The following is a 26,727-nucleotide window of genomic DNA, read 5'->3' as shown; positions in this document are numbered from 1 at the left end:
CTTGTCCTTGTATTTCTGGGGTACACCCCTTCAGGATTCCAGCTAAACACCCAGATAGTTTACCAGGTCCTAGCCCTCCTGGCAAGCTCTGAATTCTAATTTTTCTTCCCCTCCGCTGACCAGGCATCCATTGAAATTCTGCTCAGTATCTCACCTTCAGCTCCCACTTTAAGAGCTGGCTGTCACCTGAGGAAGAAGAGCAGTGCAAGTTCGGGGTCATGTCTTTGGGCTTCCCTGTGTTCCCATATCCAACCCCACAAACTCAGTTCCTAACCACCTAGATAGCTTTTCTAGTTCTCAAAGAGAAGGTTGGTTCAAAACATCCTAGTCCATTATCGCTAGGAACAGAACTATTTTTTTTTTTTAATTTTATTTACTTATATGACAGAAAGAGATCATAAGTAGGTAGAGGCAGGCAGAGAGAGGGAGGGGGAAACAGGCTCCCTGCCAAGCAGAAAACCCGATGTGGGGCTTGCTCCTGGGACCCTGAGATCATGACATGAGACGAAGGCAGAGGCTTAACCCACTGAGCCACCCAGGAGCCCTGGAACAGAACTCTTGCCTATGTTTTTATTATGTATCAGATGACTTCACTCCTCAGATTTCAAGCAGCAGGTATATTTCTTAGAAAACAAGTGCTAGAGTTCCAAACAGCCTGCCCAAACAGAGCTTAATGGAGAAGATGGGTTTTAAAGACATGGGTAGGTCAATGGGAAAAACTGGAAACATCCTTAAGGAGATCCAGATCTTCATCACAGATGGAAAATTCAACGATGATTATATATGTTATTTTATGTTATAAATCACATCACCAATACCTTGAGGAATGCCCTCTGGGATCTCCTTCAGTTTTCAGGATGTTCCTCAAGTTCTTGGGACCCCTTATTCCTGACCTTCTAGGTTTTAATGTCCTTTCTTCTAGCCCATAATTCCAGGGTTACTCTTGATGAGTTAAAAAAAAATTTATTCATTATCATAAATATGGCAACTGCCTGGTGACAATAACCAATCTTATCTGTTGCTGCTGTTGTTTTTAGGAAAACAAAACTAAAAAAATGACCACAGGGATGAAGCTGGCAAGGTTGGATAGGACTTACGTGTAATACAGTGCAATACACATAAGAGTTGCGCAACAGATAACTTGTTAAATTATTTATTGGACAAAATAAATCTCTCTTCTTGTCTATAAAGAAATTTGAGCTGATTGCACCAAGGGTTGACATGAGGCAAGGGGACATCTCCTGCCTGGCAGGGAGGGTTTGGCACAACTCCTAGAAACTGAACCTGGATATAAAGTCTGGTCAGGGCTTTCTGTTCCTTCTTCTGAGTTGTTATGTATCACTTTCATCTTTATTCCATTAAAAATAACAAATTCTTTATGTCTCTAGTCCAGGTGAATCCCTCCCTCTCTGGAGGCTTAAATTGGCTATTCTGTTGGCAGAACTCATACCTGTTGTTGAAAGACAGGAGCCTCTATTTCCCACCTCGATCACAGTAAGAAACAGGAAATCCCTGGGGGGGCGGGGACAAAAACTAACTCATAAAAATGCAGACATGGTCCAGCATTCCTTTCTATGTAGATACTGTGGAAGGAGACAGAAGTGCAGACACTAATGATATACTATACAGTGGTTAATGGAACCTAATAAAAATATAATAATAAAAAAGAGGTATAGATGCTCCACAGCTTTATATTCAGATACACCAGAGCATGGAGTGTGACCAGATCATCAATGTTGGAGTTATGCATCTTATGTTAGACTTACTCTTCCTAACAACTACCATTACTTGACTGTTTTATCTGTAGCAAGAACTGTAATGATGGCATTGTATTTTCACAGTAACTGCAAGACACATGTTGGCTCGTTTATATTCTTTATAAGAAGGTCAGTCCAGTATGACCACAAGAGGATACAGAAGAGAGGGTCAGGCAAAAACAGAAGTTTACTCGAGAGTTTAAAGATTTTCTAGAGAACAGAACTCCAGTGTCCTAGAGACAGGAGGATGCAATGTGGGGCCACATGGAAAATACCGGGGAGGTCAGCAGGCAGAGGATAGGAGTAGGAAGGAACACCTGTCACTGGGATTTCTGTGGGAAAGGCAAGGAAGGACAAGGTAATGAATTTAGGATTAACTAGTTTGAATAATTTTGGTGGGTTTTGGTCTACAGGGCTGGTCCCTGGTCCCCTGGCACCTGGTCCTGAGATAAGGCAGAGTAATATTAGTTCTGGCAAACACAGACCAGTAGCAGAGGGGTGCTTCTAGATGGGTTAGTTTGCATATCAAAGTCGTGCTGGGGTGGGGGGAGTGGAGGGGCAGGGGAAAGGGGGAGGTTGGGGGAGCCTTTGGCCATCTGTGAGAATTAGGCAGGGGAAGAGTAGTTTCTTTCCAGCCTGAATGGTTTCCCATGATGTCAAAACAATAAAATATACAGAAAATTATATATACCCAATACATTAGTATTCCTGCATAATAGAAAGAAACTGAGGTTCAGGAGTTACAGTCAGAGCTCAACTAGTAGTTGTCAGAGTGAAATTAAATCTGAAGACTGATCCTGAGTGTTATCTTGCATTAATTTTTCCTTAATTAAAGTTTTTCCAACTCATAACATTATTCCTAGACATGCATTAAGAAAAATGAGACAATACCATTAAAATGCTTTGATTTCTTTGATGGATAATTTTGCGGACTAATTGTAGTTAACATGCACATTTACCGGAGTTGGAGACACTCTGTAATTAAAAACATTCATCTACCAGTATTCTCCAACTATTTGATTTCAGTGAATTTTACATTTCATCTTATTTGGGCTGGAGAGTAAGGCCTTGCTCATTCAGTAAACCATATAGCTTGAGATGTATATGGTATGATGTTTCCTTTTTTCTACCTGGAACAGAAAAAGTAAAAAATTACACATAAGGAGCTTTCCAGCCAAGAGTTGTGAGGTCTTGGAACTGCATTTTGCATTTCCATTTAGGGAAAAAAAAATCTCTTCTATGGGAAACAGATTTTATTGTTTAAACAGAGGGGGAAAGGGAATATAAAGAAGGTGAACGACCCCTTTGTAGGGAATATAGTACAATTAGAAATTTAAAGGTTTTCTAGAGAGCAGAACTCAGTGTCAGAAGCAGAAAAAAAAAACTTTTATGGGAAATACTAGAACAACAAACAAACAAATAACTAGGCAACAGCTTTTAGATCAAGCCTAAATGTTAATAGTTGGGAGACTATATTTTTATCTTTTTATTTATTAAAATTTTAATCCTGCTTCTTTCCAAAATGGACTCAGAGAAAAGTCTCAAGAAATCACAGCATAAAATAAGGATAATAAAAGAAAATTCTGTTTCTTTCTTCTTATAACACTTGTGATACCAAATGTGTGGGTTTTCCATATCAAGTAATTCTCTAATTCTCTGTAGACACCGGCTGGGTATCCTGAAATTTAATTATGACAGCAGCTACCCGGAATGAGGGTAGATCGCACAGGCTCAGTGCTCAGTCACAAGACTGCTCCCCCTCCAGACACCCGTCCCAGGTTGCAGGTTGTCCCTGGTACCTGTGACTGACCAGCCATAAATCAGGGGTTCCCATAACTCTCTTCTCGGGTTCAATGCTTCGCTAGAATGGCTCACAGGACTCAAGGAAACATTCTTACCAGTTTATGAGGGATACAACTCAGGAAAGACCAGATGGCTGTGTTGCAAAGGGAAACATGTAGGAAGGGGCGCCCTCTCCAGGCTGCCACCCACCTGGCACGAGGATCTGCTCACCAACAGAGAGTCTCTCTGTTTTTCATGGAGGCTGCCTCCCGGGGACATGATTAATCAGATGGATCACTGGTGCGTGTACTCAATCTCCTAGCCTCGACCCTTCCTCAGGTGTCTAGGATTGGGCCTGAAAGTTTCTGGGCAACAGCAGAATCAGCTTTTTTTTTTTTTTTTTTTTTAAACGATGTTATTTATTTATTTGACAGAGAGAGATCACAAGCCGGCAGAGAGGCAGGCAGAGAGAGAGAGAGAAGCAGGCTCCCTGCTGAGCAGAGAGCCCGATGCGGGGCTCAATCCCAGTACCCTGAGATCATGACCTGAGCCGAAGGCACAGGCTTGACCCACTGAGCCGCCCAGGCACCCCAAGAGTCAGCTTTTAACTTTAACTCAGCTATGATTGAAAGGGGGCTTATTAGGAATAACAAAAGAAGATCCTCTCACTCCTGTCATTCAGGAAAGCCCAGGGGTTTTTAGGAGCTCTGTGCCAGAAACCAGGATGAAGACCACATACTTAGTTCTTCTATCATAACGGCTCATATGATAAAACAGAAAGGGAAAATGATGGTCAGTGAAAGCAGGAGACCATATGTGCTAACCCAACTTAAGAGTTAAAATGACTCTTGTAGTAGAATTTTAACTCTGGGCTTCTTGGGAGGTGATAATATATATCCATGTCCCAATACGTCTCCCTTTCAGACACCAGCTACAAGTTTGTATGTGTATATATATATCTGATTATATATACACAGTATATATTTTAGAGTAGACCCCCACAGATATGTGTATGTGTGTGCACACACTAAATATATATATTTAATTAGTTTTTGTATGTGTTCTTCCAAGTTTATGTGAGAATTTTAATTGTTGCCTACAATTTTAAGTAAAAACATTAAACACAACTATCATATAAACTATAAATTACTGGGGAAAATTCATGGCAAAGTATATATACTTTCTTCTTTAAAAATGTTAATAGACTATTTTTTAGAGTAGTTTTAGGTTTACAGCAAAACTGAGTGGAAGTTACAAAGATTTCTCATATACTACCTGCCCTCACACACGAAGAGGTTCTCCCAATTACCAACATCCCCCACCAGAGGGGTTCATTTGTTACAACTAATTCACATATGTTGACATACTGTAATCACCCAGGGACTATAGTCTAACACCAGGGTTCACTCTTAGCCTTGTATATTCTATAGGTTTTTACAACATATAATGACATGCTCCCAGCTTTATAGTATCCTACAGAATAGTTCCCTTGCCCTAAAAATCTGTGCTCTGCCCATTCATCTGTCTCTTCTCACTAACCCCTGGCAATGACTGATTTTTTTTACAGTCTCCATAGTTTTCTGGCAACCAGGGAAACCTGATACAGTAAGTTTTCATCTGAAGATAAAAGACATAACATATTCTCAGAAGAGACAACATTTTTTCTTGGCTCTAAATTCCATAAGAAACTAGTTACCTTATGGGATCGAGATATCCACAACAGTCTTCCAGAAAGTATAGGTGCAGAACTTAATTATATTTTGAAATAAACACCGAAAAGCTGAAAGTCTAACTCAGTAAGAGAAAAGTCTTCCAGGTTCTAAGTTAAGTTCCAAGAGTCTAACTTGATCCAAGGTTGCTATTTGAAAAATGCACAGTTGTGTATAGCACATCCCCGATCTAGACTGCCTTCCAGAAATATCATTTATTTTAACAAGGACTTTTATAAGCATGAAAATTTTACCTAAAGAACTGGCCTCCTGTGTTGTTCCAGAACAAACAGATCCATGTTTAGAGACCAGAAGATTGATCACTTATTATGAAAGGTGAAAAACTTAACTAGTACTTCCCCCATGTGGCAGTGGGATGCAAGAGGATTTGGCAACTTGGAATTGCTCAAATACTTTGATAAAAGCTCAGTTGGGATGAGATATTCACAATACAGCATGTCAGAGTTGGTTTAGGCATGGAAAATGTTAATGTGACTGTCTCCAGTTGCCTGCCTTGGACATAGAAAAGTCTTATAGCAAAGCTTTTCATTGCCAGCCGTAAGACATTTCTTAGAGGTAATCAACCCCTGTGGAGCTTGTAATACCTACACCATGTGCTGGATGGAGTACTTTATACAATTTATCTAGTTAAATCGGGTGAATTATACATTCAGGAGCCCAACTACATTGACTTGTTGTATGATGAAAATCATTGATTAAATGAATTTCAGAGAATTATTTTAAAAGACAACGGTTTTTTTTTTTTTTAATTGTTATAATTATCATTAAGCTTTCTTTCTGGCAGCAATTAAATACCAAGTTCACTAGCTTCTTGAGGCCAGGACAAAGACAAGGTTAGTTATTCAATTTAAAATTTTCATTTTCCTCCTTGGCATACTGGAAAAACACATATTCCAATTTTTCTTGAAGCTACGTTGGGAGCGGTGCGATGAGGTAACAGCCAACGGAATGCCACATGTCCCCAGGTATGTTTGCTTGCACTCTTTCCCCATTATCTGTGTGGCTATCTGTGTGGCTAGGTGAGGAGAACTCTAGGAAGACCACAGGAAGAAAGGAGCTCTGATCCCTGAATAGCCACTTATAAAGGAATGCTTAGGAGACTGTCCAACCTGCATTAAATTGTACAGTAATGAGAGGAACAATTATTCTGTCAAGCCGAAGATACTGGAGGTAATATGCTAGAGAAGTGTTACCATTCCTGGTTAATGGATCCTAAAAATTCATTGTCAACATAAAAGAACCTTTCTATTTTTAAAATATATTCATTTATCTTAGAGGGAGAGAGCGAGCAGAGATGGGGAGGGGTAGAGAATGAGAGAATCTTAAGCAGACAGCGCTGAGCGCAGAGCCCCATATGGGTCTCGATCTCATGACCCTGAGCTCATGACCCTGAGCTCATGACCCTGAGTTCATGACCTTAGATGACACTAACCCATTGCACCACCCAGGTGCCCCAACCTAACCATTTTTCTATATGAAAATATAAATCCTGGGGTACCTAGGTGGTTCAGTGGGTTAAGCCTCTGCCTTTGGCCCGGTCATGAGCTCAGGGTCCTGGGATTGAGCCTTGCATTGGCCTCTCTGCTCAGCCGGGAGCCTGCTTCCCCCTCTCTCTCTGCCTGCCTCTCTGCCTACTTGTGATCTCTCTCTCTCTCTGTCAAATAAATAAATACATAAAATCTTTAAAAAAGACCCATGAATCCAAATTGCTTTACCATTTGCATCAGATCACTAAGATAGAATTCCAAAAGGGCTGAAAAGTAGAAGACTAAAGCATGACTCTAACTATTAGAACTGCTTTCTAGGGGCTCCTGGGTGGCTCAGTGGGTTGATCCTCTGCCTTTGGCTTGGGTGGTAATCTCAGTGTCCTGGGATCAAGCCCCACACTGGGTTCGCTGCTCAGCAGGGAGCCTGCTTCCCTCTCTCTCTCTGCCTGCTGCTCTGCCTACTTGTGATCTCTCTGTCAAATAAATAAATAAAATCTTAAAAAACAAAACAAAACACTGCTTTCTTTTTGTCAGCCATTTGTGTTCATTTCAGTTCTTCCAGTGATATTAAAATAGAATGAAAGGCCTATCAAGTAAAATCTTCTATTGTCTTTGGCAGAATTATTTGAAGGTAGATGAGAAACTCTGACAGTAATAGTTGTGCCTGATGCTTGCTGGTTGCTCGTGTGTGTTATATTAGATGAAACACCAGTGCCTTCAGTTTGTAAAAAGAAAGCTGGCATAAAAATTTGGGGTTTAATCTTTTAAGTTGATAATTTTTAAATTACATATCAACTTTTCACATAGGTGTGTGTTTATATATTTAAATCACCATCTTACCAAATAGTCTTATTTTTTTCCAATAAAATTTCTTAAGACTATTTGGCCATTTGAGTTGCCTAATCATATCACCTGAATGAGAACTTTGTTTCTTGCTTTCAATAATTCACCTTTTTCCTTGTCCGACTGCATCAAATCCTATTTCTGGGACATTATGAAAGCGGTGATATGGGCATTTGCATCTCATTCTCAACATGAATAAGAATTTTCCAAGTATTCACATTCTACATTATTTAGTTATTATTAGTAGTCTATTTATTTTTTAAAATCAGGAATCAATAGCATTGATCATGGAGTCCATAGTCACCTCAGATCTTCTTAGGTTTAAGAAAAGATTCTGAACATTTAGGCTCCCAAGACTGTAATGGTCCCGGTTGGCATTTACATATTCTGGGTAAGGGACAGGGACCAGGGTTTGCCTGCACGGCGGGATCAAGGGCTTCTCCTCAGTGTAGCTCCTCACACAGTGGAACAGCCCAGGGGCACGATGACAAACACTTTATCCAGATGGGAAACTGCTGGGACTCAACAGACTCACGCCCCTCTGGAGCCAGTCTCTCCTCCGCATAGTGTCCAAGTGCTCTGCAAGGGACACATCCAGTTAGAAGAGTCCCTGAACTCAGGTTCATCCAGTGCTGTGGTTTGCTACCGGGTATATTTTGTTCTGTCTACACGCAGTTGATCAATCAGGGGTCCATTTTTACCAGCAACAGAGCAACATCCTTCACAAACCACCTTATCAGGTTGCCAGGGGAACGGAGCTAGAAAGTTAACATAAGGTCAGATTCTCATACGGAAGGGGCTAGGATTTTGTTAACCCTTTACCCACACAGACATTTTCCGTGAACTTGATTATAATGGATTTTTTGGTATGTTAATAGATTATACTTGTAATCCTTTATTTAGGGCCTTTTGCGTTTATATTTACATCAGAGATGAGCTGTATATTTGTGTGAGAAAGCTATTTTTTTCCAGAATTAATTATCAATGACTCCTTAGGAATAATTATAAGCACTCTTCTTTAGATAATTAAAAGAGTTTAAAGAGTACTGGAATTATTTACTCTTTAAAGGGATGATGTGCTCTGTGGTATAACTAGAACTGCCCTGTGTGGGCTGGAAAGGCCCTAGACACACTATTTCATAAAATCATTACTGATGATTACGTGAAGGACATAACATTAGGGAATATCTTTGTAAAAAATGAAAATGTTAGTGTATTTCACTGCTCCTTGTTGCTCTGACAAGGCACTTTAAGAAAGAGATGAGCTCGGCCAAAAACTGGTTTCTCTGCAAGCAGGAATGCAAAGAAAATGAGAATGTCCAGAAATTAAGGGCCTCCTAGGATTGAAAAAGACAACAGCTTTGATGCCTCAAACATTAATATCAATATAGGGTTCTAAGCTTTGTGGCAAGGATCATAGTCAGGGTGTTGCCCTTCCAAACAACCCTCTTATTTCAGCTCGCTTCAAGGTGGCCTCCATTAAGATGAGAGAGTAAGGTATGGACACAGGGAAGCAAAGAATTAAAGCGGGTTTCAGAACTAGGAGTCGAAAAGATTTTGGTTATGGGTGTTGGTACAAGGGAACTGACTGGAAACAATTAGATCAGATGCCTATTGGGGTTTTAAAGAAATCTGGTAGCCAAGGAAACCATGAATCTGGTCTGCAAATATCTGTCTGTCTCTGTTAGCCCCTCAAAGCAACACTCAGACCCTTAAGTTTGTACCAGTAGACAAAGAGCTGTGAATGATGGATAGCCTAGAAAGAAGACATATGTTCCAACAGTCCTTCCTGGTGTGGCCATGGAAGATGAATCAACACAGTTGGAGAAACAGAGGTGACCCGACTTTCTGACCAAGGCATTTCTTCTGCTGTTGGAGCAGAGAATCACCATAATTCTTGCTCAGCTTGGGGTCAAAACTGCAGTGAACAGGCAGTTGCGTGCTCCTCATTCTTCCCTTTTCTTTTCTTTCTTTCTTTTTTTTTTTTTAAAAAAAGATTTTATGTATTTATTTATTTGTCAGAGAGAGAGAGAGAGAGAAAGTACAAGCAGGCAGAGGCAGAGAGAGAAGCAGACTCCCTGCTGAGCAAGGAACCCCCACATGGGACTCGATCCCAGGATTCTGGAATTATGATCTGAGCTGAAGGCAGCGGCTTAACCAACTGAGCCACCCAGGCGTCCCTCGTCCCTTTTCTTAATAGGAGTTCTTAAAGCAGGTATCCTGTCCTTATGCCACCACTGTATTTGGGATAGGGGGAGAAAGAGCTTGCTGAGAGCCACCATGAGAACTTGATAGAAGACACACATTTTCTCTGGCCCCTGCCCGGACACCATCTCACAAAACACCATCACCTTATTCAGTCTCTCCTTAAATGTCACCTCTCCAGAGGGGACCAAATCACTCTACCTAAAATCCCACCCCATCTCCTATCAGCTTATCTTTCCTCTACCCTCTCTTCATACCTTGATCCTCTCTTCACAGCACTTATTCCTCGACACCCCTCACCCCCTCCAGTGTAAACACTCTCAGGGCACAAGCTTGTCTCTTTCCCAGCAGAAGTCCCAGTACCAAGAAATGGCCAATACGTTGTATGCTCTCAATAAATATTTGTTGAAAAAAAAAATAAAGACAAAACAGTGGAGAGTCTCTAAACGTCCAAGTGTCTGAAGTTGTGCTTGGGTGATCCTATTTTGTTATTTATCTGTATCACATTGTGATTAGTGATAATTATCTGTGAGTGAGAACACTGCAATTAGTACTTGCAAGGTGGCATTATCCGGTGGGAAACCTAACCTAAAAGTTGTCCTGTTGGAAAAGTACAGATATGGTGAAAGGCAAACGGTTTTGAGCTGGTTGTGTTCAAGACTGTTCAGGACTGTCACTCCCATGGGGACTTCACCTCGTTTCAGGAATGGGGGCCAGAGCTGCAGCGTACTAACCAGGTAGACCTTGGAAATCCTTTAGCATCTCCTCATTCCACGATTCAACAGAGACTGATCTAATCAGCTTCTGCAGACTCAGGGGAGAAGTTAAAGTTCACCAAGAAGAATTAATTCAATCCAATACAACATTTAATATTTACTGAATTTAAACCTTGTGCCGGGACTTGTGCCTTCCTATTGGTCACTGTCTCAGAGAACTCCGAGTGGTAGAGGAGCAATGTATGAAACACACACTGCTTTTGAAGTGATGGTATGGGATGCATAATGTTGTAATTATACCACAAGAGTCTCAGCCTAGCAAAAGACTCAGAAAAGGCTTCCTGGGTAAATGTCAGCCAAACTTGGATCCAAAGGGCAAGTGGATCGTCTAAATGAAGAAGGCAGATGAATGGAGTGTTTTCTAAGCCAAAGAAAAAGATAGGGGAAAAAATGTTAAAAGGCCTGCTGATGAGGCATTACATTTTGCTTCAGATACCGTCCTGTTTTCACCTGTCACCTATCCTCCTTTCCTTCTATCTCCAGCTTTTAGCCTATAGGTTAGCCCCTTCTTGATACCCATCCATTGCTCTGTTAGAGCGTCTTTGCAAATCCAATCCAGGAATCAATAAACAAAGAAAATGGCTAAGGAGTAGCCGCTGGAGCCTGGAACCAAGCCTACATTACACTTACAAAAATTTGATTTTCTGCAGAAAAAATATTTTGACTCCTACATTTTTGGACTTCATTAGAAAGATCTGAAATAGATGACACCAAGCTGTTTGCCTAAAATAATGTCCCAAGCCTGAATTGGCATGGATATTTCCTGAGATTAAAATAGAAACTTGTTTTGCTAACAGAAAACAACTTGGAAATCAAAGAGTCGTTTAAGTTGAAACCATTATTTTTCCTTTTCTTGCATAAAATTCCTGTTTTTATACACACCAAGAAATGTGGATAGTGAGATCACCCTGCCACAGAACTTTCCATTAAAAATTTGAAGTTGGAGAACTCCCAAAAAGAAAACAAAGATAGAAAAAAGGTTTGTAATGTAACAAACTCATTCAACAAATATTTATGAGCACCTACTACGTGCTAGGCACTGTTCTAGGCACTAACAAAGAGGCACTAACTAGACCCCTTGAAGAGTTTGCATTCTAGCAGAAAGAAGACATACAATCAGGAAACAAATTATACAGGATGCTGGAAGACCAGGGGTATGGAGCAAAGACAAAGTAGACCAAATCATGGGGCATCCTGAGGGGACAACTTTAAATTTGGGTGGTCACGGTTGGATTCCTCAAAGAGGTGACATTTAAGCAAAGCCTGAAGAAGTGAGAATGTGAACCAACACAGATATCTGGGCCCGGCAGAAGTATCAGCCAGTCAATGGCTCAAAGGCAGGGGCACGCATACCTGGAGGCTGTGAGAAAGGCAAGGAAGTCATGGGCTAGGGGAAGCGTGAGAACAGGAGACAAGGTCTGAGAGATATGAGTGATGGCACATCTCTGCACCAGGAAGTTACTGGGACAGGGTTTGAGAAGAGGGGTGACTCAATGGAAAATATTTTAACATGCATTTTAGGATGATCGTTGTGTATTTTCATTTGAATAGTCGTAGTACATTATTATTATTATTATTTACTCTGCAATAACAGAATGATTGTTTAAAATGGTTTCTAAATGTTCTCCCCAGGATCAGACACCACAGACTGCTAAGTAGTTACAGCCCGCCCTCTCTGGCCTGTACGTGCCCCTGGAGGGGCAGCCGTTGCTATTCTTCTAAATGCTCGAGGTTGAGCTGGCAGAGATAGAAACAGTCTGCACGTTCCTTCTACAAAACTCGACTGGAGAGCCAAACATTTCTTTCGGTTGGTTACAAAATAAAAAACAAGCCTTTGCCAACTCTGCGGGAGAAGCAAACTCCCGGAGTTTGCCTCCGCTAATTTGTCCAAGTCGTCAGTCGTGCTGTGGTTTCACTCCGTGTAGACACTGCTCAGCTCCTGCCCCAGAAACATCTCCCGTCTCCGGCTTCTCCGCCCTCCGGTGGAAGCCAAGGCTCGCCCCTGCGGTCACCACCTGTTCGGGCGGAACCCGCGGAGCGCGCACCTACGCCCCGGGCCCCTTCCCTCCTCGGCTCACCCTTTCCTGTGGAGCGCCCTGCGTTCCCTCGCCCAGGCCGGGCTTGCAACTTTCCTCGCAGCCTGGCGCTCGCCCCACTTGGCTGGCTCTCAAGAGACGCCGCTTCCCTCGGCGCTCCGGCTCCCGATCTTCCCGCCGAGGGGCCAAGCGGCCTCACCCGCGGCCCTGCGCTGCGAAGGCGGCAAGGCCGGCGCACGCGCGCCCCCCGCCCCCTGCGCCCCTCCCCGCGGGCGGCGCAGCTCCCCCTGCAGCACCTCCCCTCGAGGGGAGGGAGCCAGAGGGGGCTCCCGGCGTCGCGCCGCAGACCTGCCCCGGCTGAGCGCCGCGCCGCTCTCTTCCGACAGCAGCTGCAGTCGCGGCGGCGCCCGCACTCCGCCCGGAGCCAAGGAGACGAGCGCCTCTCTCCTCCGCGCCTAGCACCCCCAACCTGTTCCCCGCGCGCAGTGGCGCTGCCGCCCGCGATTCGCCGCCCGTCATGGATTTCCTCCTGGCGCTGGTGCTCGGCTCCTCTCTCTACCTGCAGGCGGCCGCCGAGTTCGACGTGAGGTGAGTGGGGCCACGGGGCGCCCTCTTCTTCTAGCGCTAATTTCGCGCTCGCGGTGCTGGGGTCCCCTCTCCCCGCCGCGTTGCGCGGCCAGAAGTTGGGCGTCGGCGGGAGGAGAGCCGTCGAACCGCTCTCGCAACCTGTGGCCGTCCCAGGCTGGGGAGGGCGCCCCCCTGAGAGTCCGGGAGCCCAGCCGCGGCTCCGGCTCGGGGACTGGGGCCAGGGGAGGAGTGGGAAGGCTCCTGGAGCCCCGCACCTCGGCTGGGAGGGCGCGGGCTAGCCTCGTAAGCCCAGGTGATGCCCAGGACCCCGCCCGCCAGGAACCTCTCGCGTGGGATGTAGACGGCTCTTTGAGCGGCGCAATTTCAGGTGGCGGGGCCAAAGCCGGGCTGGACGCTGTCGGGGCCGCTCACACAAAGGGCGGGGGCGTAGGGGCGATGGGGCTTCCCGGGAGGACCCGTCTGCCTCCGCACTTGGTTTTCTTGAGGAAGGAGGACTTAAAATAAGGACTGGGGCGGGGTGAGGAGCGCCCCGTGTGTGTTTGTGTACGGCTACGCACGCACACACAGCTCCGGGACCTGGGGCGAGCCTGGCTGCGGCGTGCTCTGACAGGTTCCAACAACCCGGGCTCCGTCGCCGCTGTCACTCAGCCGCACCTCTGGCGGCGGCGCGCGGCGCGCTCTGCCCCGCCGCGGGATCCGCTCGGGCGAGTGTGTGTGTGTGTCTGTGGGTCAGGAGGGCGTGCTCGCTTACCCCACCTCCGTGCAATTAGAGACCAGACCCGCCCCGAGCGCCGATCGCTGCTGCTCGCGCGGAACCAGGCTGGAGCAGCCGGCGGAGATTTTAACCGGGGTCACGCCGCCATGCAGTCTTCCTCTTTCAGAGAACCCCCAATCCCCGCTCTGACCCCGCCACGTATCCCTCTGCGCCTCCCTAAAGACAGCCGCACCTGTTTCACTTGTAATCGTGGAACGAATCAGTTCCGTGATTGATTAGCTTTCTTGTACCTGGAGGGGAACTGGAACCGGGGGAGCCAGCGGAGCGTTGAGGAGGAAAAGCGCAATCGCTTGTTTACCACCTGGTCGGAGGAAATCCAGAGTTCGCGGTTATTTTGTACTTTGGGCTTGAGGGCATAGGAGGAGAGAAAAGAACGAGGAATTGGAAAGATTAGGAGTGTTTTGAGAAAATGTGGGGAGCGGCCAGAGGCTGGTTTATTTTATTAAAGCAATTCTTTGCTCACAGTCGGGTATGTTGTGCATTTCTGGCACACACATTTGCAATAGGAAATATATCACATGGTTATGCACAAGATTTTAAGGTAGCTTTAATTTTAAAACAGCCAATTAAAACATTGACCCTCTGGGGGCAGAAAGTCAGGTGTGAATATAAACAAAGAAAAGATTCACCAAATAAGGTGTGAAAGTGGATTCTGGTGGATAAATTGGTATATACTGAAATTGAATACTTTTAGCCCTTATTTACATGAGTGAGGAAGATGACATGAATTGTTGATGCAGAAAAGTTTCAAACCCCAAGGACACTTGAGATGTTAGCTACCCTTTAAATTCTTCTTGGTTTTATTTATACTGTTTTATTTTTTCTGGGAACATTTTCTGCCAAAGAGTCTTGCAGAGAGGTCTGATTCATTTGATTTTGAGGACGCTCCCATCTTTCTGCCCTTTTCCAAGGCAGAAATAAAAGGCAGAATTTTTTTTCTTTTGGCTTTGACATGTCCTATTATTTAATACTTTTCAGTTTATGATAAATCAGTCAGAACTGGTTTTCCCCCACGTAACAGGTGTGGGTTTTGAGGAATCTGTTTTATTTCAAGCTTCAGAAGCCACCTTGTGACTGTCAGCCTTGAGAATTCTTGGTTTTAGCTGGTGCTTTTTCCATTTAAAAAAGGGTATTCTGTGTGCAGAAATCAGTGGCTTTCTTATACACTAACAATGAAAATACAGAAAGGGAAATTAGAGAATCGATTCCATTTACTATAGCACCAAGAACCATAAGATACCTGGGAATAAACCTAACTAAAGAGGTAAAGGATCTATACTTGAGGAACTATAGAACACTCATGAAAGAAATTGAAGAAGACACAAAAAGATGGAAGACCATTCCATGCTCTTGGATCGGAAGAATAAACATTGTTAAAATGTCTATACTGCCTAGAGCAATCTATACTTTTAATGCCATTCCGATCAAAATTCCACCGGCATTCTTCAAAGAGCTGGATCAAATAATCCTAAAATTTGTATGGAATCAGACCCCGAATCGCTAAGGAAATGTTGAAAAACAAAAATAAAGCTGGCGGCATCACCTTACCTGATTTCAAGCTTTATTACAAAGCTGTGATCACCAAGACAGCATGGTACTGGCATAAAAACAGACACATAGACCAGTGGAACAGAGTAGAGAGCCCTGATATGGACCCTCAACTCTATGGTCAATTAATCTTCGACAAAACAGGAAAAAATATACAGTGGAAAAAAGACAGTCTCTTCAATAAATGGTGCTGGGAAAACTGGACAGCTATATGTAGAAGAATGAAACTCGACCATTCTCTTACACCGTACACAAAGATCAACTCAAAATGGATAAAAGACCTCAACGTGAGACAGGAATCTATCAGAATCTTAGAGGAGAACATAGGCAGTAATCTCTTCGATATCAGCCACAGCAACTTCTTTCAAGATACGTCTCCAAAGGCAAAGGAAACAAAAGCGAAAATAAACTTCTGGGACTTCATCAAAATCAAAAGCTTCTGCACAGCAAAGGAAACAGTCAAAAAAACAAAGAGGCAACCCACGGAATGGGAGAAGATATTTGCAAATGACAGTACAGACAAAAGGTTGATATCCAGGATCTATAATGAACTCCTCAAACTCAACCCACACGAAACAGACAAACACATCAAAAAATGGGCAGAAGATATGAACAGACACTTCTCCAATCAAGAAATACAAATGGCTATCAGACACATGAAAAAATGCTCATCATCATTAGCCCTCAGGGAGATTCAAATTAAAACCACATTGAGATATCACCTTACACCAGTTAGAATGGCCAAAATTAACAAAACAGGAAACAACATGTGTTGGAGAGGATGTGGAGAAAGGGGAACCCTCTTACACTGTTGGTGGGAATGCAAGTTGGTGCAGCCTCTTTGGAGAACAGTGTGGAGATTCCTCAAGAAATTAAAAATAGAGCTTCCCTATGACCCTGCAATTGCACTCCTGGGTATTTACCCCAAAAATACAGATGTCGTGAAAAGAAGGGCCATCTGTGCCCCCATGTTTATAGCAGCAATGGCCACAGTCGCCAAACTATGGAAAGAACCAAGATGCCCTTCAACGGATGAATGGATAAGGAAGATGTGGTCCATATACACTATGGAGTATTATGCCTCCATCAGAAAGGACGAATATCCAACTTTTGTAGCAACATGGACGGGATTGGAAGAGATTATGCTGAGTGAAATCAGTCAAGCAGAGAGAGTCAATTATCATATGGTTTCACTCATTTGTGGAGCATAACCAATAGCATGGAGGACAAGGGGCGTTAGAGAGTAGTAGGGAATTTGGGTAAATTGGAAGGGGAGGTGAACCATGAGAGACTATGGACTCTGAAAAACAGTCTGAGGGGTTTGAAGTGGCGGGGGGGTGGGAGGTTGGGGTACCAGGTGGTGGGTATTATAGAGGGCACAGCTTGCATGGAGCACTGGGTGTGGTGAAAAAATAATGAATACTGTTTTTCTGAAAATAAATAAATTGGGAGAAAAAAAAAAAAAGGGTATTCTGCTCCCTTTCCCCATACTCCTGTGTGTAGTGTGTAGTGTGTGTGTTTAACTTTCTGAAATTTGGAATTAGATCACAGCAGAACTATTTTCGTGAATATGTTTTATCCTTAAATTTCTGCAGGCATGAAGGAGTTCATCAAAAATTGTGGGGTATGACTTTAATTTAAAAAAATAATAACAGGAAAATATTTTTTAATTTCAAAGGTGTCTTTATTTATTTTGAATCTTTTTGTTTGGTAGGTGGCCCAGACAAATAGTGTCTTCAATTGGCCTGTGTCGTTATGGTGGGAGAATTGACTGCTGCTGGGGCTGGGCCCGCCGGTCCTGGGGACAGTGTCAGCGTAAGTATCGTCCTCCAGGGACTTTGCACCTAAGAGGTGCGGCTTTCCACCATCATACATGGCTTCACTCTGCACAAGAGTGGGCTCACTACTGAGCAAGACTTGGTGGTATGGTTCCAACATTCCTTGCCCCTTCTCAACCTGAGGCAACAGTCCTAAGGTGCTCAGAGAAACACCTATGATGCTTATTGTAGCATTTGTCCCCCGTACTTCCAGCTCCTCTTTTCTCATCAGACCTTTTCTTTGCTCCAGACTCTGAGACAGGGGTGAGATAATTAGTCTAGACTGTATTTACACTAAACAGACTCTGAACCTTATAGCACTAATAAAATCCTTACCATACCTGTTGTGGAAAGTGGTCTATTTGTAAACCTTTTTATTTTATTTTTTTGAAGTGAGATTGTATTGACTGTGTTCTAAATGGACCACCCACCATAATAAGTAACACCTGTGAAAAAGCATTATTTTTAAGTTCTAGAATTAATCATGTAATAAGAGCCAAATCAGAACACTGATTTTTACCTTTTCCATGGATATTTTAATGATAGAATTCAGAGCCACAACATGGAAGTTTGAGAAATTTGTTCTTTGCAACTTTATCTGGATCTCAAAATTATATTCCACTTCCCCTATGAGAAAATCTGCAATTATCAAGTGAATTTCTGGGGCATTGTGCTAGGTTGGTGTGTTCGGTGAGATGATGGGAACGAAGTTGGATTCCTTAGATCCCAGTGTTTTATTGTTCATGAGAAAGGAGCTTAGAGTAATAGAAAGGTGGGTTGAAGAAGGCTGGAACTGGAGAGGGCAGAGCTTGCCTTAGAGACATGTTAAAGGCGGGAGCAACTGGGTAGATTTAAGTTTAGGAAAGCTAAGAATTCCCACAGCTGGTTTCATCTTTGAGAATTGTGCATATCTATCCCTCCTTTGAGGAGGAGGGAGAGTAATGGTCATGGGTTGACATCCCTCATTGGATACGGAACAGGAAAGCGGATTAATGTTTGTCTGTTACCTGCAAGCCACTGGGCCAGACTTTTGTACCGTTGGGTCATTGACCCTTTTTATAAGGGGAGATGATGGTAACTCGAGTTTCCAGTAAACAAAAAAATTAGGCAAAGCGGCTGTGCCCTACTGGTTAATTGTTTTTAAGGGAAGATGGTCCAAAAGAAGAACGGTACCTGGTGGAGTCGTCTTCTGCCCATTATACCAGGGTGTCGGAAGTATTCACACAGCTGGAGGCCACCAGGGTAGGGAGGGGTATTTGAAGAGCAATCAGGCTTTGACAATCAAAGGGTGAAGAGAGGACCCTTCTCTTGGCCTGACACACACACACACTGTTCCCAAATTTAAACAAATGAGTAGTTTCTTTGCAGGAATGGAGATAATTTCCTCTTTTGCTGCCTTAATTGGCAGGGTACTCCCAAAATGAAGGTTGGAGTGCTTTGGGGTGTGCACAGTACCCCCAGGCCTACCTAGGACAAAGCTGTTTTGGCAGAAGGCCCTGAGCACAGTTGGAGCACACCTTCTCTGGAGGCAGAGTGCCAGAGCATTCGACAGGGGCAGGGGTGCAGGGGTGTAGGAGTATGTACGCACTCTGCCAGATGCACTCTAAGAATGCCAAGGAGAAAATTCCTCTGTCTCTGAGAGGTTCATCAACTGTGGAATTCCCCAGAAAGAACCTCTCTGAGCTGTTCTGTCTTTTTACATGTAATTAAATTTTCTCTGGTATACGCCAGCTGGGTGACTCTGAATTTGAATGAGCGTAAAGACCTTTCCAAGTTACAGTGGCTTACTGAATTGAAATATCCAAGTAAGTTCCTAGCAAACTAGCTTTCCCAGCAGAGATGAGACACTGTTTTATTATTTTCTATACCTTTGTTTTGCTTCTAACAGAACGCAAAGTGGTGAAGTGTAATATTTGTTTGTATTTATCTTTTCTTTCTTTGTATTCCTTGAGAATCTGAGGAAGCTGTAACAATGACAAGTCATTGATTGGTGATGTTATAAAAATGTCTAAGATCTTGCATAAATCACAGTTTATCTCAACTTAGATTTGGTGAAAAGTTTGAGAGGCAACGTAATGGAGGGGAAAGTGGACTTTAGCTACACTGCCTGGGTTTAAATTTCAGTTCTACCCCTTTTAGCTGTGTGACCTTGAGCAAGTCATTCAACTTCTCTGTGCTTTATTTTCCTCATCTCTGAAATGGATATAAAATAGTATAATACCTCACAGGACCGTAAATGAGGTGTAAATGAGTTATTCATAAAGCACTTAATGCTGTTCCTGGCACAGAGTAAATGTTATGTATATGTTTGATGAAAGTAAAGAAATATAAAGAAATACTGCTTTTGAAAGAGTGCTCTGGAATGGGACATACCCATGCTATCAGATTCTTTGTTTTCTAGGCATGATAAATGTATTTTTGCATTTTACTGCCAAAATAAAAACAATGATTCCAAGGCTCTCCATGTACAATAAAATAAAATGCTTTTAAATTAGTAAAAGCCAGGTGGATCATTACCATTAATATTATAAATGGCAGAGTTGTAAAAACAAGTTCAAAGATGGATGTTTACTTGTGTTTTTTTGTTTTTGTTTTTTCCAGAATCTCAGATGGTCCAAATGTCTCCCATCAGCTTAGAGCTCCCCTGTCTTTGTTTTGCTATAAACAGGTAGAGGAATGTAGGGGCCAGAGGTCAGCTCAAAGTAGGAAGAACACCAAACAGAGGCTTGTTGGGGACAAACAGAAAGCTCCTGATTAGTTTTTAAAGGAAGCTTTTATGAAATTGAAACTTCTGTCCCTCCATTTATTCAAGGAAAAAATGCCTCGCTGTTCATTAACTCTTATACCTGGTAATGGACCACCTACAAAGATTCCAAAGAGCTTCTGGGAAATTTAAGGTGAAAATTGTTTTTGTCTTTCCGATCCTCAGATCATTTCAGAGTTCTTACCCATGAGGAGCATTCTCCTTTCCTCAGCAAAGGTTTGGTTCTTGTTTTTTCCCAACGATTCACTTAGGAATTTTCCTTCAGACTAGCTCAGCAAAGCAAAAGTAAGCTATCTCCACCTAGACACAGAAGCTCCCACTTTATCCCTTAGAAGATGTGTAAGTGGGGGAGGCCATACCCTCATTATATATATATTTTTATTATATCTCATATCCTAGTGCCATGACCCTTTGGTGTTTAATCCATTTGGTCGAGCATATATAAGATGTTTTGACTCTCTTGCTGTGAGACAAGCAGATGTATTGACATAGAACATGCTTGCTACTCCCCTTTCCATGGCCTTGTTTGGGGTCAGTTGACTTTGCATACAGCTCGTATTGCTCAGCCCCCACTCCTGGTCACGGTGTCCAGCCACAAGCCGCATTCAGCTGGACTTCTCATCCTTCACTCAGGGACTGAGGAAGGAAGGATGCGACCCAGACATGCATAGGAGCTATCTTCTGCTTCCTGCCCATGCCACCTGACAGTCTATCCCAACGTTCCTCCCTGGTTGCAAAAAGCAGGACCTAGTCAGGTTGTGTTTTCATAGTTCTTTTAGAGGTCATACCCTTACCTTCTTTCTATCCTTTGATTCTTCGTTTTATATTCTTTTTTTTTTTTTTAAGTTTTTATTTAGATTCCGGTTAGTTAACATACGGTGTAATGTTAGTTTCAGGTATACAGTATAATGATTCAGCACTTACATACATCACCTGGTACTTTTCACAAGTGTCCTCCTTAATCCCCATTCCCTATTTCACCCATCCCCCCACCCACCTCCATTCTGACCCATAAATAGGTCCCCATGCATTGAGAATTCAAAACTTGATTTTCCAGTTGTCTTGAGCTTTATCTTTATCAACTATTGATGTGGCTCTTCGTGGTAAAGTGAGATTTTCTTAAGCACAAACACTGATAGTTACAGATTTACAACACACTGCATCTTAATTACTCAGATTGTCACAAAATACTTGTTTCTTGTTCTGTAATTATTCTATTCCTTCACTTTCCCATCATATTAATGGTACATTTCACTTTAATGATTTTAACAATTTCTCCTACCAAGTGGAGATCTCTAAAAAACGATTTCTCAAGGTTTGTGTATTTTATTTTAAAAAACAACTGTGTATGCTGTGGAACTCTTAACTAAAAGCATTAGATAGTTTGGGACACGTGAGTGTCATTAATGTTATACCTGATTAGCTATTTAAAGAGCTTCCCTAATATAGAAGGAGTATAGAGGACCTAAATATTGTATTTCTATATGGTTATTTTTCTGTTTACTTGACTTACAGATTTGGCTGTGTATGTGGCTATGACAGTAGTGTTTCTATGGAAGGCACTTTTTAGAGGTGTGAAGAAAAAATAAAAATACAACAAGTTCCAGGTTTTAACAAAGCTATTTTCTGAGTTCTTTGACTATCACTGAGCAGTTTGTGGTTTCTGAAGGAAATATGTGAATTAGGGTGATTTTGTATCATTTTTCCTTAAAACCAGGCAAAATGCAGATGTTCTGGTATATGTTTCTGAAAAATTTGGAAAGATGTAAAACCTGTATCTGGAGTTTGACTTTGCTTTATTTGTTCTAAACTTCTTACCCCATCCCTGAGGTTAGTAAAGGCTACAACTGTACAACTGTCAGGGAAAGTGAAACTTTTGAATTCTTATCAATATTAAATAAATGTATAGGTTAGTGCGACAGGAGACGGAGAAGCAGTAATTTATTCTGAAACTGTTTTGAAGTCGTTAAATAATTTTGCTGGATAATATATAATACTGGCTCAGGAATGTGGACCTTTGAAAGACAGAGCAAATTGTTAAATTTCTGTATTTCAAATGAAAAGATTATTAGTTTAAGCAGAGATTTTGATTTTGTAAATGAAACATTTAAATTTCATGTTTTATTCATTACTTGTATCTGGGTTCAAAAAATAGTGAAAATGGAACGTGATTTATTAATTTTTGCTCCCTATACTGGTTTCCTGTCCCTAGTCACAAAATTGTATAAATTATACCTCTCTTTATTTAAATTTTGAACACTTTCTTTAAAATAATCTAGAGTAAATGAGAAATACTGGAATTGGCTTTGAAGACCATAGGGTTTCCCTCACAGAGAGATTATTCCTAGTAAATGCCTTTCCATTTTGAGGCAGCAACTATGATGACCTCCATTGAATGTGGTTTTGCATTTTATAATTAATCTTCCTTAGACCCATCCATACCTAGTCCAGGAATAACTGGGGGTCTCAGGTAGGCTATACTGCCCAGAGCCATGTTGCAGAAGGCCAGCAGGTCCTGGGGCCACCTTAATGGGGCTGAGCACACTTCACTGCCTTAATGTTATTTTAGCTTCCTTCTCTATTTTGAGTGGTGGTAATGCAGATTCTGGTTTTTTTTTTTTTTTTTCTTTGTTTGTTTTTTCCCCAGGTAGGAATAAAAGCAAGGCAGTGGGCACTCCTATAACTACTTTTAGCACTAAACCTGCTCCAAATCCTGAGGAAGTGAAGTTTTTGATTAAGATTATTCAACTACCTCTTTCTGTGAAAAGCTTATTTAAGAACACCATGTACTTTCCGTAACTTCAAGTGGTCTTGGAATGTAGATTCCAAACTAAAATCGGTGTCGAAGAAGTTTGACCTTTTCAAACAGGTAGTTTTGAGTATGTATAGTGTTGAAAGTTAAGTTTCACAGAAATTACTTAGTTCCTTCATCTTTTCTCCTATTGGAATTGATCTTTATTTATGTAATGCTCTTAAGATATACTCCTTTTCTACCATCATCTCTTAATATTAATCTGGGGAGGTCTTAGCCCTTATGGATTAGAAACGTTGGTACTTCCTAAACTGGGAGTTTAGGTCATGGAAAGGGAAACAACTCGAGTTGCTGCAAGGTCTGCTGCTAGATCTGACTTCAGATCCTGGCCTCAAAGATGTCTGCCAGAGAAAGTGAAGGAATACAGGCGTACTCATTGCTACCAAGCAGGCACTTCTGGCCCCAGAAGCAACATTGTATTTCTACTTGAAAACTTTCCCATAAGCTTCAAAATACATGGGTGTGTTTTTCCTCCTTTAGTCTCTGTTATAGCAAGGGTAATAGCATTTTTGAAGAGTGCTTTTTATCTGTAGAGTTCAGGTTATCTGCATTTTGAGTCCATTTTACTCAACTGCATGCTTTTAAAGCAATCGTCCGGTGATGCTGAATGATTGCATGCAGCATCTCTTAGTGAGTAATGGAAGATACTCACCATGTGGGAGATGAAAGGGAAGGAGAGGAGGGTTCTTATGGCCTCATCCTCGGTGCTCCCCCTCCTTCCTCACCACCACACACATAGTTTCAGCCCTTTCCCACCAACTTAATGCAGGTTTAAAATTTTTTCCCATCAATCCTTTAAAAATACTTACTTTGTGAGAAAAAATGCATTTATTTCCTCGAGTATCCCTCTTCAGAGCAATGAACATTATCAGCTTTTTTTGTACCTTTCAGAAAGGTTTTATATATTTATGGGCAAATTTCTCTCTCTTCTCTACCCCATCTCTTTTACAAAAATGAAAGTATACTGTATACATTGTTCTGTAATTGCTCCTTTTCCTTAACAATGTGTCTTGGAAAGCTTTATTTATCATCAGTACATGAGGAGTCTGCTTTTTTAATGGATTTATAGTATTCCATTGCATGGCTATATCATAATTTATTAATCAGTTTCTTATTGATGGACATTTGTGTTGATCCTAATCGTTTACTAATACAAACAATTCTAAAATAAGTGACCTTGAAATATACAATGGAGAAATATTGTTTTGAATGTGTGCTAGTATTTCTACAAGGTAACTTTTTATGTGCGATCAAATGGCATATACGTTTGTGGTTTTGACCAACTGGCCAAGTGGTTTCTTACTTGGTAGTGAATAGTTATGGAAAAGACTGGATTGGAGTGCTGACTTAAAGCTCTGGCAATTCCATATCCAGAATCTGATCTGTTGCTTAATTCTAGGATACTCTGATCCCTCCTGTTTCTCCCAAAAGCCCCTCTGGTAGGTCAGTGAAGGACCTTTGTCCCCCTTTTTCTTCCGTTTCCTCTGGGAACAGAGGCAGCTGGCTCATACTGGGAAGATGGAATGTGGTTTGTCCATTTGCCAGGATTTCTACCTGGCATCCTGACAATTGGCTGTGTATTTTTTTATGGATGTGAGGTCCTTTTTACTTGTAAGAAGGATTTACACATTCTTTAAAGAATTGCTTAATTCATTGACCTTTTATTTATAGGTCAGTCATAATTTTTATCACATTGTATAGAGGATTTTCTTTTTTATTATTAGGGAGGATTATGTAGAATTTTGGTGTCTGAATAAAGTTTTTTGGGAGACCTGTTATAAAAAGATTTTCAGGAAACATTAAAATATTGTTGTGTCAAAATACTTTAATAAAATGACTTTAAGACAATCAAGGCATAACTTTTCCATTAGTGATTCTAATCTTTATCTTAATTATGTCTTAAAAATCATTTTGCTTAACAAAATAAATGCATGACTAAGTGAAAAATTAAAAGACTTGAAGAGAGAGAGAAGGTAGTGAAGGTAAGTCTTTCTAACTTCCCTGTTTCCCTGACACCTAATTCCAATCCCTGGAACAGTTTCTTACTGCTTTTTTGCGGAGATTTGTAAGCATTTGCAACTTATTCTTGTTTATAAATTGATAGCATAAAGTAAGAACTATTCTGTGTTTTCTTTTTTCATGTCTCACATTTTAGATAACAGACCTTATCAGTTCATGTAAACCTGACTCATTCTTTTGTTATTTTTTTTAAAGATTTTATTTATTCGACAAAGATCACAAGCAGGCAGAGAGGCAGGCAGCGGGGGGGTGGGGGAAGCAGGCTCCTTGCTGAGCAGAGAGCCTGATGCAGGACTCGATCCCAGGATCCTGAGACCAGGGCCTGAGCCAAAGGCTGAGGCTTAACCCACTGAACCACCCAGGCGCCCCTGACTCATTCTTTTAAATGGCTGTATAATACCTCACCAGATGTAAATACCTAATTAATTTAAAAATTCTTATTTGTGCATATTTAGGTGATTTTCAGTATTTTGGTTTTATGAACGTGCTGTAGTCAATATCTTTGCATATTCATCATCACTGTTATATACGTTTGGATGTGGGAGATTTATAGGGACATTCTATTTTTATGGAAGTACAGTAATTGAAGAACTCATTTTTATAAATCATCTTCTATAAAATATGTCACTTAAAGGAGATTAAATCATGGATAATATTGCACAGTGGAAACCTTCTGTTCAGCCACATTTTATTTTTGATGCCTTGAGAAGATAGTTTAAAAGAGAAATAGAATTTGTTCCTTTGTTTCTTTTTGTTTATATTTTACTTTGTTTGGGGGAGGATATGAAGTGGCTGTCAGGAATGCATGCAATAAAATAGGAAAACAGAATTAACGAGGGCTGGGGGAGGGGAAAAAAAGGAGAGAATAAAAGGTAAGCTGGCAGGAGGAGAGTTATTGACATGTAGATATGTCAGGCATAGGATCCTAACTATGTCTTGTAATGTCGCTGTTAGCTTCTGGTAGCCAACAGAAAAAGAAAAGTGTTACTGCTCATATAATTCATGATGTTTGTTAGGGGAAAATCAGACCAGTTATTTGGGGGAAATTATGGGTTTTCCCACATGTAGTTCTGAAAGAAGACTTTCATGTGGTCCTTAACGGAGTGGGAGTGAATGGTGGAGGGGAAGGGGCCATAGCAACATTTGTCATGAAGCCAGTGGTGGTTGTACAGAGCTGTTTCCCTAGAAGATGCTCTGATCTAAGATGAGGCACCCCCCTACTCTAACAGTGCAGTTCATGGAAGTTTAAGAAGCATTATCTACACATTAGCTTTCTGATATCTCTGCTCAATCCAGCTCAGAATAGCTGTGATTCATGAACTCTTTAGGGCTTAATGGACAATTCCAGGTTAGAAAAGGCAGTTTTAAGTTAGGATCCCTAACAACATCCTGAAGTTTCCTGTATTATTAAAGTCTAGCCCATACCCCCCCCCACTTTATATTTCTTTCCTTCCTTTCATGTATTTTAAACATCAGTCAACACTTGGTACAGTGTGTATCCAGAGTCGTCGTGATTGGAGTGTAGATAGATATCTCCTGTGATCCAGTATAAGGAGGTTCTGTCAATAAATCAGTGGGAGAATTTTTTAATATCAATCTTGTATGAGTTATTTTTGTATTCATTGGTATCAGTATAAAAGTTCATCACCATTTTGCTATGGTCTTATTCATCTCTAAGCAAATTATGGCTTTGAATAAGAGATAAGGCGTAAAGATTGCCTCTAGGCATCATTTCTCCTACTTGAGCTGTTGCATGAAATAGGGCCAGTGAACCCCAAAACAACAAAC

General features: G+C 41.7%; 1 protein-coding gene across 5 annotated transcripts in view; it reads left to right on the top strand.

Annotated features, from left to right (window-relative positions):
- Positions 1 to 13,017: 13,017 nt before the first annotated feature.
- Positions 13,018 to 26,727, top strand: part of NPNT (nephronectin) — an 82,259-nt gene continuing 68,549 nt past the window's right edge. For 3 of the 5 annotated variants that reach the window (XM_044224352.1, XM_044224353.1, XM_044224355.1), the window contains exons 1-2: positions 13,019 to 13,204; positions 17,242 to 17,342. In XM_044224352.1, the coding sequence (XP_044080287.1) occupies positions 13,134 to 13,204; positions 17,242 to 17,342 (172 nt within the window). In that variant the 5' untranslated portion in view covers positions 13,019 to 13,133. Of the gene's footprint in view, positions 13,205 to 17,241; positions 17,343 to 26,727 lie in introns of all 5 variants that reach the window. The other 2 variants (XM_044224350.1, XM_044224354.1) reach the window with 2 other exon arrangements.

The sequence above is a fragment of the Neovison vison genome, chromosome 11, assembly GCF_020171115.1.
Source record: "Neovison vison isolate M4711 chromosome 11, ASM_NN_V1, whole genome shotgun sequence".
Taxonomy (NCBI): domain Eukaryota; kingdom Metazoa; phylum Chordata; class Mammalia; order Carnivora; family Mustelidae; genus Neogale; species Neogale vison.
Note: the sequence above shows the minus strand (reverse complement) of the source record. Positions and strands in the feature narration are given on the sequence as shown.